Source organism: Jaculus jaculus, chromosome 11 (assembly GCF_020740685.1).
Source record: "Jaculus jaculus isolate mJacJac1 chromosome 11, mJacJac1.mat.Y.cur, whole genome shotgun sequence".
Classification (NCBI taxonomy): Eukaryota; Metazoa; Chordata; class Mammalia; order Rodentia; family Dipodidae; genus Jaculus; species Jaculus jaculus.
In genome coordinates this window covers 100,041,771-100,055,514 of record NC_059112.1, presented here as the reverse complement: position 1 = coordinate 100,055,514, position 13,744 = coordinate 100,041,771, and the positions used below count along the sequence as shown (strand labels likewise).

The window sequence follows — 13,744 nt, the reverse complement described above, 5'->3', positions numbered from 1 at the left end:
AAATTTATGCACAAAAACTCTACCAGACCATCATTGGAGGTACAAAAATTGAAAATAAATATCCTAAGTGAGGGCTGGAAAGATAGCTTAGCAGTTAAATGCTTGCCAGTGAAGCCTAAGGACCCCAGTTTGAGGCTCGATTCCTCAGGTTCCACATAGGCCAAATGCACAAGGAGGCACATGAATCTGGAGTTCATTTGCAGTGTCTGGAGGCCCTGGCGCACCCATTCTCTCTCTATCTGCTTCTTTCTCTTTCTGTAGCTTTCAAATAAATAAAAATAAACAAAAACATTTTTTTAAAGAAAATAACCTAAGTGATAATGGGGGGAAATAATGAGTAAACTATAGCAACTCCCACCCCACAGAATATGTAGCCATAAAAATAATGTTTACAGGGCTGGAGAGACGGCTTAGCAGTTAAGGCGCTTGCATGAGAAGCCTAAGACCCATGTGTGATTCTCCAGATCCCACGTAAGCCAAACAAAAAAGGTGAGGCAAGCACAAGGTCTCACATGCCCACCAGGTGGCACGAGCATCTGGAGTTCAATCGCAGTGGCTGAGGCCCTAGTAGGCCAATTCTCTCTCTTTCAAATTAAAATTAAAATAATGTTTACATTGTATGTGGAATATGATTGTAGGGTGTAGGAAAGAATAAGAAATTATACCTAGATGAAAGACAGAAAATATACCAATATAGTAATAGTTGTGTCTATGTGGTCAAATCAGCAAATTTTAAATTCTCCTACTTTTTATATTTTCTTTTGCTTAATGAACACATCACTCTATTATATTGAAAGCTTTTAAAATATTTATTTATTTATTTGAGAGAGAGAAAGAGGCAGATAGGGAGAATGGGCATGCCACGGCCTCTAGCCATTGCAAACGAATTCCACACGCATGCCTCACCTTGTACATCTGACTTTATGTGGGTACTTGGGAATCAAACTTGGGTCCTTTGGCTTTGCCAGCAAGTGCCTTATACTGATAAGCTATTTCTCCAGCCCAAAAGCTTTGTTAAAAAAAAACTTTTTTTGTTCATTTTTATTTATTTGCGAGTGAAAGAGACAGAAAGAGGCAGATAGAGAGAGAGAGAATGGGCGCGCCAGGGCCTCCAGCCACTGCAAACGAACTCCAGACACATGAGCCCCCTTGTGCATCTTGCTAACATGAGTCCTGGAGAATTGAGCCTCAAACTGGGGTCCTTAGGCTTCACGGGCAAGTGCTTAACCACTAAGCCATCTCTCCAGCCCCCAGAAGTTTTTTTGTAAAGTTTTTTTTTTGTAAAGTTTTTTTTGTTGTTGTTGTTGTTTTTGTTTGGTTAGTTTTTTGAGGTAGGGTCTCACTCTAGCCCAGGCTGACCTGAAATTCACTATGGACGAATGCTGGGATTAAAGGTGTGCGCCACCACGCCCCGCTAAATTTTTTTTTTTTAAGTGAAAGTTGGGAAAGATGTGATACATAAAACAGTGGATTTGTATCATTGATGGAAATTCTTTGCATGTTCTTGTGAGTTTACATTTGGAAGTATATAGCTGTTATATAATTGTTTGTCACATTGAGATAAATGCTTTTCACACAGAGAATACAATGTTGCTTGTATGAGATACATATTTTTTGGCATCCACTTTTCTTTTTGTTGGTGTACCTGTGTTCACATGAGTGCACATTTTGTGGGGGGGGGGGTATGAGCAGGCCATGGCACTCATGTGGAACTCAGAAGACACTTCAGATTGGTCCTTGCCTGTCTACCTCATTTGAGGCAAGATTTTGCTCTGCTACTCTTTGCTGTACTCACTGCTAGCCTCGGGAATATTCTTCTTTCTCTCTCTCCCTCCCTCTTTGCCATCAGTGCCAGTGTGCTGGGATTTCAGAAGCCCTCCGCAGCTTCTGGTTTTTACATGGGCCTGTGTAGTACCATCACTGCCACAGGACAAGCTCTGAGCCAGTGTGGGGCCTTTAGATGGCGGTTAGAGTCACAGTTGTGCAAAGGGCTGAGGGTCATTCAGCATTCTGGGCCTTCTCTCCTTCCACATGGGTGGGAACAGCCTTGGGTGGGCACATAGACTGAGGGGGAAGAAAGTCTACTAGGTAAAGCGTCTTGGCTTGCAGCTATAAATGTGTCTGATCATCAGAAGAGTCAGGTCCTCTCTTTTCAGGGTCTCTGATCCCCTTCACAGTCCCTGAGAAGTGCCATCAAATTCTGCCCAACTTGTGCCCCCCCCAAATGTGGCATGACAACTGAACTGGGCACATTGTCCAGGCTGTGATCTTCTGCCTTGGATGTCCTGCCTCTAAGGATCCACTGTTGCTGTTGTTTGTTATGTATTCATTGCTTTCTACTCATTTGATGAATAGGACATTGAAAGGAATTTTGATGCTTTGCAAAATTAAGAGCATGTACTATTTGGAGGTTTTTATAACTAGTTCTTCTGAGAATAGTCTTTGTCAAGTTGTCAGTTACCGGTTATGTTTAATATAAATCAATGCAGCATTTGTACCTTAATTAACCTAGACTGGCTATTACTTGAGTACCTTTGCCCCAACTCACAAAGTGCTTGGTGAGTACTCTATCACTAAGCTACATCTTCCATTGACTTGAATCTCTGACTGTGACTCATATTCAGTATGATCTTCCCAGTACTGCACTGTCCATCTTTTGGTATAGTCAGAGAGGAAGGAAGTCCACAGATTTGACAGGCCTGCCCTCCATTCAAGTTCTTCCTAATGTCTTTGCTTAAAAGCAGGATCTTAGGGCTAGAGAGATGGCATAGCAGTTAAGGTGCTTGCCTGTGAAGCCTAAGGACCCGGGTTCAATTCCCCAGTCCCCACGTAAGCCAGATGTACAAGGTGATGCATGCATCTGGACTTCATTTGCAGTGGCTGGAGCCCTTGATGCACCCATTCTCTATCTGCTCCCTCCCTGTCAAATAAATAAGATATATATTCACAGCTCCTGCTGCTCTTTCCAGTGAGTCCATACGGCACCCTGCATACAGACACCTTATAGGTATGCTATACAGAAATGAATGTGCTAGGGAGGTGGCTGATAGCCACAGCTGATTTGACTAGTATTGGAACATGGTTTTCTTGCTTCTTGGGAAAGTTACACATGCAGTTTTGAGAATATTAGTTGAGAAAATTGTCTGCCCCCTTCAGGCTATATGACCTAAGTAGAGGGAGGTACTGACTCTGCTTATTTTAGCTATATAGAAAATTAAATGGAAAACACACACACACACAAGCTACTTAACAATTGGTGATTGATGTCTGTGATACTGTGGATGCTGTGATATGAGAAATGTACATTAGCTCTTTGCCTCTGACTCCTGGCACAGAGCTCCTAAATCCTTGTGGTTTCCTGAGCAGCAAGGGTAATGCAGCATCTTCTGTGATAATTGATCTTAGTCCTTAGTTCTGACAGTTCTTTCTAGGATGCTCATGCCTTCCAGAGTGATAAGAACATTGTTGGATACACTAACAAGATGATAGTCCTAGATGGATTCAGGATAACTTTAGTCACAGGTGAGGTCATAGGAAGGGTAGAGGCCAGCAAAGGCCTTCCCCCATGCTTTTCCCTGCCCATCTCTTCAACTGGACTCTTTCCACATCATATCCCTCATAGTAAAGCTGCCTGTATCCTGTGAAACATTCTGGCATATTCTCAAACATGATACGAGAGTTGGGGGAGCCCTACTATAATATGGATGGCCTGGGCTAATGACCAGCATTTGAAGTTGGAACAAACTGCAAAATGTGCCCCAAGCTCTATGTACATAGGGTCAGATTTGAACTGAACTGTGAGACAACCAGTTGCGGTCCTAAGATTGGAGAGTGAGTAGATGTAAAGAAAGCCCATACATTTGGAGTCAGAAGAGTTGGGATGAGAAACAGGTCACGGTGATACACATGCATTTTATATGCTAAACAGTATCAGATGCCTTTGTACATCTTCACAAGTTATTTCTAGTCACTGATGATGTAGGGTTACCCATCTGTGTATGCAGACTCCTGACATGGCCTGCATCCTGTCTGGAGACACTTCTGTTGTCATCAGTGTTGGCTTGCAAATCAAGGTGTTGGTGATATAGATGTTATTTACCCACAAAGTGCCTTCATAACCATCTACTGTATTTATGGATTTGTTTTTGTTTTCTAAAATGAAAGAGGCTGTAGATGTTTTTGTGACCCTTTCCTTTTGATGCCTTTCTTTGAAGATTCCCCAGGGAGACAGGAAGGACACTGCTACTAAAAGTTTCTCTACAGACATGCTCTACAGGGCCAGCCTCTGAGCTGGAAAGTCATCCTGACCTTATCTTCCTTTTTGGAGGATTCTGCTTCTTCCTATGACCTCTAGTGTTAGACTTCTCAGTGTTCCTAAGAGAATGCAGCCCACTGGGTGGTGTTGGACACAGGGCTGTTCCTTGGTTTTCTTTGTGCCTAGTCAAGTATAGTGGGAACATGATCTCCTCAATAAGCTGTATGAGGTAAAAGAACTTCTTGTTCACACCACTAACTCAAAATAACACAGATGTTTTAATGTCAGACATGTGTACATGTTCTTTTTAAACTTGTTCAGCTTTCCTTTTGCTTTGTGACACAGAACCTTACATCAGTTGCTTGTATCAGTTCTAAACGAGGTATCAATGAAGCTTTGTGAGCTTGTGGCCCCAAAACAAACACAACTCAAAGTTACATCATGTGTTCAGTAGAGGATACATTCATATCTAGCAGTGATAAAGTATTCCAGAGAGCCATTGTACAGTTAGGCTCTTCTGGAAGTGTATCTCAGCAGGGCTCTGCTCTTCAGTAGTGCAAGGACAACCCTGTCAGAGCCATGGTCCCTCCATGCTTTGGGTCTTTTGCAGAAGAGATGCCCTGCATACTGCATTGTTCCAGCCACCACCACCTTGTTGGAAAACTGTTTTCTTTCCCCACCATTAAGAAACCCACAAAGGTATTTCTTAACACATTGGTGACCTTTATGTAGATCCTTAATCATCCTAGCCTGGGTTTGCATCCATAGTTTGAAACAAAAGCAAAATGGAATTGAACATAAAGCTAATTAACCGGGGAAAATATTTTTCAATTTTATTGTATATGTCATTTTTTGTAATAGGCTCACTTTTGATATTAAAAATATATAGCTGTAGGCTGGAGAGATAGCTTAGCAGTTAAGGCACTTACTTACCTGTGAAGCCTAAAGACCCATGTTCAACTCTCCAGATCCCATGGACAAGGTGACACATGAACAAGGTTGTGTATGCATACAAGGTGGTGCCCACATCTGGAGTTTGATTGCAGTGGCTGGAGGCCCTGCCGTGCCAATTCTGTCTCTCTCTCTTGTTCTCTTGCTCTCCCTTTTGCACGTGTGTGTGTGTGTGTGTGTGTGTGTGTGTGTGTGTGTGTAATTGCTATAAAAGAAATCTGAGAAATCCAGGGGAAATTTTTAATTTTTTATTAAATTCAACAAATTGGATAACCACATTTCATAATGTACCAGTTTTAATAATTTACTTATTAAAATGATAAGGAATCTATTGATTGTGTCTTTCTTAGAAATTATAGTATCATACATGATATTATATTTATTTGAAAATTATTACATTTCCTTTGGGTCATGGGTGTAATTTATGTACATGCAGACATAATTAAAGCCACTAAAATTTATTCCTGATGGAGTAAATCCTTTCAAACAAGTCAGTCTCTCTTTACTACTTATCAAAAAAAGGTCAGAAAATTTCACATTTGTTTCTATGAATGAGATTTCTTATGAATAAGTCATAATGTATACACCAACTATTTTTATTTGCTTGAGTACCATGCAGATGTATTGATTATTAACTAAGCAAAAATATACTGAGTAAATTCAGAGTTTACCCAACAGGCAGAATCACAATGTAACTTTTTTTTTTTCTTTTTGGTTTTTTGAGGAAGGGTCTTACTCTGGCCCAGGCTGACCTGGAATTCACTATGGAGCCTCAGGGTGGCCTCGAACTCTTGGCAGTCCTCCTACCTTTGTCTCCCGAGTGCTGGGATTAAAGGTGTGCGTCACCACACCCATTGTTTTTTTTTTAATTGGCTAGTACCAACCGAGTAATGTCTTTCTTTTCTTTTAATTTGAGACAGGGTCCAGCACTCTGATGATGTCCTAGAACCCACTGTGTAACTCAGGCTGGCCTTGGACCTCCAGTGATCCTTTCACTTCAGCCTCCCAAATGCTGGAGTTACTGGTGTGAGCCACCACACCTGGCTTCCCAATGTATGTCCGTCCTGCTCAGTAGCAAGAGATGCTTACTAAAGGTGACCAGTCCCTCTGGAACTATGTGAGTTGGGTCACACAGTTGCAGATAAACTCCAGTGATGATTCTTTCCTTTCTACAGTGCTCCAACTGAGGCTGCAACAAAGGAGAACAAGAGAACAACTAGTGGACCAGGGCATCATGCCACGTAAGGCCACACATCATTGTCATCTCTGGTGTGCTATAACAAGATGGTCATGCCCGAGGAGAACATGCATCCTGCCTTTCTTCCAGTCATGCCCATTCAAATAGGCAGCAGCCATCGTATGGGTTTTTGTGAAAAGGCAGACATCAGTATTGACAACTGAAGAGAACTGTTAGAAAACCTGGTTCTACTTAAAGGGTGGAACTTGATTTTATGCTAATTAAGACACTAAGCTTCTTACTTTGAGCTTTAATATTTAAGTTTTGAAAATTTGCACCCCACTAACGAATCTTGGGTTATATATATAATATGATCAAATTCATTTACAACCTTGTTCTTCTTAAATGTAATTCAAATTAACTATCTTCAGTACCATGCTATGGCTTGTATAGTTAAATATCTCAGTTACAAGACTGATAAACATTCTGTTTGTAGCTAATTAACAATCTTTCTGACCCAGAAGGTATCCCCAGGGTTCATTCTTTCAAAAGATTCTTTTTTTTTTTTTGGTTTTTCGAGGTAGGGTCTCACTCTGGTCCAGGCTGACCTGAAATTAACTCTGTCATCTCAGGGTGGCCTTGAACTCATGGCGATCCTCCTACCTCTGCCTCCCGGGTGCTGGGATTAAAGGCGTGCGCCACCACGCCCGGCTTATTCTTTCAAAAGATTCTTAAGAGATGATGAACTTTGGAATATTTTTCTATGTTGTTTTTACCTTTACCAACCACCTTTGAGAGTTGTTTTATATTTTAGAGGGGAAGAGTAGTTTTTGTCTGTAGGCTGTAGCACTGTTTAAAAATTAACTTTTCCAAGGGTTAATTTTGGTCTCCTTTAAAGGGCTAGAAATTACAAAATTAATATATGCTTTTTATTCTTCTAGATTCATTTCTAGCCCAGAAGTCACTTATTGGTTAATAATAGAAATGGTTTTTATCAGTAATAGTGTTTTTTTTCCCAATGTAACTTTTTTCTCTAGGGTACTATTAATTATCTAAGTATCTTAAAAGTCCTAAATCCACTGTTGTGATGGTCAAAAGTTTCTTTGATAGTCTGCCAGATTCTCCACCACACATTCTTCTATATGAGCCAACCAGTCAGGCAGGATCAGATGGTGATGTTGAAGACACTGCTACTAGGTCAGCTGTAGTCTGTTTGGAGAGCTGGTCCCCAGCCACACAGACTGGGTTGGGCCCCTGGTAGCCTCTGCAGTGCCTCAGGGGTCAGGGCTGAAAATCATGCTGTAGTCAAGTCTCAGCAGCCCAGGGAACCCTAGTTGTGTATCCCATCTGCTCACCTGACCCTGTGATTCTACATACAGGGAGTGGCTAACCTGCACAGACCAGATTTTGACAAGATAACTGGTTGAAATTGTGCAGTAGATGATGTTTTGTTAATGTTTTGTTTTACAACCTTCATTCTGAGATTCTAGAACAGTTAGTAGACATCGCTGGGTGTGGTGTGTGCTACATTGTGATATGGTAGAAAGAACACAAACCTTTTAGGTTCAGAACCCTAGATTTAAATCCCACTTAAATTACCATCTAACTGTATGACCTCAAGAACTCACTTAGATTCCTTGAGCCTTCATTTGTACTGGCCTCATCCTTGCCTTATAAGTTATTAGCCTTGGCTATTGAAAACAAATAGCAACTTAACTAATTTGCCACAGAGCTAAGCCTTTTGTAAAATCTCAGTAAATGGTAACTCATATATGTTAGGCATAAAGTACAATAGGTACCCATGTTCAAGCTTAGATTACCTTTAAAGTCACGTGGGCTTTTCCCAGTAGCTTATATAGCCACTAAGAGCAAAATCCCATGAAGGAATCACCACACAGTTCCCTGGGCTGTGGAAATTTATCCTAACCATGGTCAGAAATAGTCTGGCTTGGCATTTGCACTGTCATTAAAAATAACAACTCTTTTAAATGCTTGATTGTTTTGTTTATGAAATACATAAATTTAATTTATAACATTCAAGGTTTCAAATATTGTGACTCCTAAAGGAACTAGCAAACAAAGTATTGGTATGCACTAATAAGTATGCACTAATAAGATGATTAACATGATGAACTCTGATATTAGCCTGAGGCATGAACTCCTTCATTGATACTGTGCAAATTATTTGTTTTCCCTCATAGCATTGAAGAGCCCAGCAGCATTCCATGAGCAGATAAAAAGCTTGGAGCGAGCTAGAGTAAGAAATTTCACTTTAATGTATTTAACTGTTCTGCTATCTCCTAGTGTACCTGTGGACTAGTAGCCATTTTGCTCTGTGTGTCTCCAAGATGTGTGTCTCCAAGATGCCGGGTATGCACAGCATGCATTCTGGGGTAGCTTGGTCTTGGATGTTAGTAGACAATGCATGACATTTAAACTTTGGGTTTTTTTTTTTAATTGGTAAGTAGATGTTTATGAAAAGGAGGAAATATCACACTTCTGTGTTTGCTCAGGGCATAGCCACCATTTTTAGAGACATATCAGGTGAGTTCTTTTAGCCATGCACAGGAATAGCTAAGGTATGTGCTACATCAGGTCCTTGTATGACTTCCCTAAGGGGTCTGTTAACTGCTCATTGGACCAATGGAAGAAGAATGTGGCTGGTTCAGGAACATGGCTACACTCAACTCTACTTTATTCTTTGGGATCCCCATCACAATTAAATATCACACTGGGGTTTAGTACTTTTCTCCAGCAGGGCCATCATGCACATTCATTCCCTTGGGATTGCTTTGCAGGATAATTTTCATCATGCAGTGTGAAAATGGGCATGTTCCAAAAGTTCCTTAAGCAGTGTCCTAGAATATAGTAGTGATCTTTTGGAGCCAATTCTTTTGGAAAACCCAATTTAAAGCCCTATTGCTTAAGAGTTGAGTGCAGTTCTATGTAGCAAAATATGTTTGATGATATGAACTCAGAATGTATTCCTAATGCTTTTAAGAATTTTAAAACCTGCTTTCCTATATATTTTATTGATTTTACATATTTAAATGATTAAATCTTTTTTGTTTGTTTGTTTTTTGAGGTAGGGTCTCACTTTAGCCCAGGCTGACCTGGAATTCACTATGGAGTCTCAGGGTGGCCTCGAACTCATGGCAATCCTCCTACTTCTGCCTCCTGAGTACTGGGATTAAAGGCATGCGCCACCTTGCTCGGCTTAAATGATTAAATCTTACGTAACATTTTGAGGCTAAAATTTAAATCATACATTGGATAATAGTTTCTACTATTTTTCTCAGATACATGACAAAAAGAGGATATAATTTACTTAAATGGACTACCTTGAAGAAAATATAAAACCGTAATAAATCATTTTAAGTAATTTATGGTAAGACTGTCTGTACTTTCTTTTTAAGACGGAAAACTTTTTGAAGCACAAGATTCGAAGCCGACCAGACCGTTCTGAGCTTGTCAGGATGCACATCTTAGAAGGTACAAGCTTGTTGCTGCTTACTTTCTGCATGTTCTGAAGAAGCAAGGATTCCACCATTTCTGTTTATGACCATAGTAATAACTTTTCATCCCATAGGTTAGCATCCTCCAAATTGGGATAGCAGCACAAAGACCCAAAACTAGAGTTCTGCGTTAGGTACATGGGGAACATTTGGTTCTGCAGATAAACATTCTGTCATTCTGTCTTTTCCCACCAGCTGCTACTGTAGTTGCCTATCCCATACTGTTATAGAAGTATATTTTCTGTCCAGAGGACTTCTTTAACAGTGAGGGCCACATCACTAAGTCAGTGCATACATTAGTCACAAGTCTAATTCTAGATTTTTAACAACTTGAACCTCATTGATGATGAACTGGCACAATCCCCACCCCATCCTTTCCTCTCTATGGCTATGACCTACAGTGGTTCTGATCTGACCATTACTGTAAGTACCCCATCCACTCCTCACCAAGCCTTTCAGTGATCTAGCCTTGGCTCTTAGAGGTAGGAATAACTTTAAGTCCATTTCTGTTGAGCGCACAGTTCTAAAGACAGCCTTCTTGAAAGCTAATCCTCCATCAGAAACTCATGGAATTACATTTTCTTCCAAGTGCTCTCCTCTTCTGACTAATTTATTGGGCAAAACTAGGAGCTTGATCCTGTGATAGTCATGAGTGTGGTAAGCCTTAAGGATTCAGAGATTCGAGAATCTGGAAACTTCTCAAACACTTAGAGACAACTGCCAGGTAGAAATAAGAGCTGTTCTCTATGGGCCTAGAGAGAATTAGAACTAGGTTGATTTTATAAGGTATTAGACTATAGTTTAACATGCAGAACAACATCTTAATAGGCTAGACACATCCAAAAGTGACATCTTCAGGTAGTGAAACACATAGAGGGGTCCATCCATTGGCCAATGTGCTAGACATCAGGGAGCAAGACAAGCAGCACACAGAGAGGGATAGATAGGCTACTGTGACAGTCAGACACCACACAGGAAGCTGTAAAAAATACCAAGTATCAAATTGGTCTCCATGCTTCCCAATATAGGGTCTTCCCAAACCTGGAGAATGTATGACCATGTGTCTGTCCTCACTGCTCCCATCTAGAGGCAGAGCATATGTGCCCTCTCCGCTGTGAGTTGTATTCTTAAAAGTCCCTGAACTGAAAAGCTTTTCAGAGTTGCAGTAGTTGGGTAGAGCAGCTGCCAGATGTCAGGGATACATTACTTCAAAGAAGCAAGCCGTCTGGCAAGGAACACAGCAAATGGCTCCTCTGAGCCAAAAATGTCTTGACCCAAGAGGGACAGCATTTGTATTGTAGCAGTACTGTCTGTTTTCATTTGCCTTCTCACTATACTTAATTAATATGATGAAAAGCAAGGGAAAATGTATTAAAATTTTCTTGTATTAAGAAAAAGATAGCCGGGTGTGGTGACGCACGCCTTTAATCCCAGCACTCGGGAGACAGAGGTAGGAGGATCGCCGTGAGTTCAAGGCTACCCTGAGACTCCACAGTGAATTCCAGGTCAGCCTGGGCCAGAGTGAGACCCTACCTCGAAAAACCAAAAAAAAAAAAAAAAAAAGATTATCCAGGACTGGAAAGAGATGGCTTAAAAATTAGGCACTTGCAAGCAAAGCCAAAGGCCCCAGGTTTGATTCCCCAGGACCCACGTAAGACAGATGCACAAGGTGGTGTATGCATCTGGAGTTTATTTGCAATGGCTAGAGGCCTTGGCATGCCCATTCTCCCTCTCTATCTGCCTCTGTCTCTCTAAAATAAATTAAAAAAAAAAGAAAAAGACTATCCAACTCTTCGGAACCTGGAGTGCATATGAATGAGCCATAAATAATATCTTTAGCACATGTATTCCTATGTATTAAATTGGAATTTGGTAAGTAAAGAATGTGGCATCTTTAGCTTTTGATATATGGTTAAACCACCCCCACTGTATTTTAACATTAATTCAATTTTGATTGGATGTTTGGCAGGTAAGAATCTAGAATATTTTTTGAAGTTCAGCAGCTAAAATCTAGCCTCAGTTTTATGGAGTTGGGGCAGAAATGAGACTGCTAACAGAAGCATACCCAACTCTACTTAATTACTTTGGGAAAATGGTCTTTACACATACATTTCTGTTATCACTTAGATGGTGTTAATGGGAAAAGGGAGGGAAACAAAAGGCTTTTCCTACTTTGATCCTCACAAAACATTGAAAAATCAACCTGCATAACTTACCCAGTCTAATTCTCTCCAGCTGCCATGTCCATGTACAGCTGGATGTGTTCATCGCAGAAAGTTGGAATAAACTTGGAATCTGGGGTTGACACCACATCATTTTTTTAAACATTTTTATTTATTTAGGAGAGAAAATATGAGCACACCAGGGCCTTTTGCCTCTGCAGATGAACTTCAGACATATGTACCACTTTGTGTGTCTAGCTTTAAATGGGTTCTGAGGAATTGAACCTGGACCAACAGGCTTTGCAAGCAAGCCCCTTTAACTGCTGTGCCATCTCCCCAGCCTTCACATTATTATTTTTAAACAAGTATAAATGTTATTTAGAACAGTGGGGAAGATGTGTTAATGAGTCTTACCAGAAATACCAGTAGTTAACAGAATAAAACAAGTGAGTCATGAGATTTATAGCAGTTTCTTATCTGTTGTAGTAGCTTCATGTGCTTGTAAGTATATAATTCGATGCTCCTATGCAACCATAATTTCTATGCAGTTGGACTTTGCTAATAGACATGAGGTTGTATATTCAGAAACAAGCCCAAATTCGTCAGGCTCAGAATGTAACTCATAAATCTTCCTGTTGAAGAAAGCAAAGAAGTTTTCATCCTAAGAGGCAGTGCCTTCCTTTCTAGGTGTTAATGCCAAGGGAGCCAAAACTAGAATAATGTACCACATCTGTCTTTTTCATGCCTTTAGTAAGTGTAGTTTTGACTCTCTGGCTATAGGTGAACAAATGGCACTTCCCAGTTTTGACTTAGTCATGTTAATTCGGTTCTGTGGTCATCCATATTGTATAAATAGGGAAAGCCATCCAAGCTGTAAGAAGCACCAAGTGTATACATACTAGAACGTGCTTCATCATTTTCTTTTTCCACAAAGGTACTGAAAACACAAATATGTTTGAACTAGTTAAGTTCACCATAGTTAACCTGAAATAATATTCTAAAATAATAATCTAAATAATGGTTAAAATTATTTTCCCTTTAGAAACATTTGCAGAGCCATCCCTGCAGGCTACTCAGATGAAGTTGAAAAGAGCACGGCTAGCTGATGATTTGAATGAAAAGATTGCTCAGAGGCCTGGTCCCATGGAGCTGGTAGAGAAGAACATCCTGCCTGTGGACTCCAGTGTAAAGGAAGCAATTATAGGCAAGAGTGAAAATTCACTATCCTTTGGGAAATGTGGAATCGCCTGATGAAACACATTGAACTAGAAAACCAACATCAAGCAAGGGGATAGTTTTCTGGGTTAATTAGAAATTGATTAACACTTTATAGTGATTCCTGTTACTGTTCTTTGGTTATATTAAAAGGAAAAAAGGGGGGCCTCTATGCTACCAGTTAACATGGATTCCATTTTCATGATCACGTTTTCTACTTTAAATTGCTGTTTCTATGTTCTGCCACTTAGTTTCTGAATTCTTTTGAACTTCACATTAGTTCTATTTTCTGCTGGAAAAGATTAAAAATAGCTTGTTCAAAGTTGAGAAAGGACAACAGCACATGAATATAGATGTATTCTATTAAGAATGGTAATATCTGGGATTGGAGAGATGGCTTAGTGGTTAAGGTACTTACTAGCAAAGCCAAAAGACCCAGGTTCATTTTCCCAGTACTCACATAAAGTCA

At 40.2% G+C, this 13,744-nt stretch overlaps 1 protein-coding gene across 6 annotated transcripts in view; it reads left to right on the top strand.

Moving 5' to 3' along the window:
• The window catches only part of Mrtfb (myocardin related transcription factor B), a 206,237-nt gene that overhangs the window by 143,938 nt on the left and 48,555 nt on the right, over nucleotides 1-13,744 (top strand). For all 6 annotated transcript variants that reach the window (XM_045161177.1, XM_045161173.1, XM_045161176.1 and 3 more), the window contains 4 exons: nucleotides 6,382-6,447; nucleotides 8,585-8,640; nucleotides 9,800-9,875; nucleotides 13,103-13,264. In XM_045161177.1, coding sequence (XP_045017112.1) covers nucleotides 6,382-6,447; nucleotides 8,585-8,640; nucleotides 9,800-9,875; nucleotides 13,103-13,264 — 360 coding nt within the window. The remainder of the gene's footprint in view (nucleotides 1-6,381; nucleotides 6,448-8,584; nucleotides 8,641-9,799; nucleotides 9,876-13,102; nucleotides 13,265-13,744) is intronic.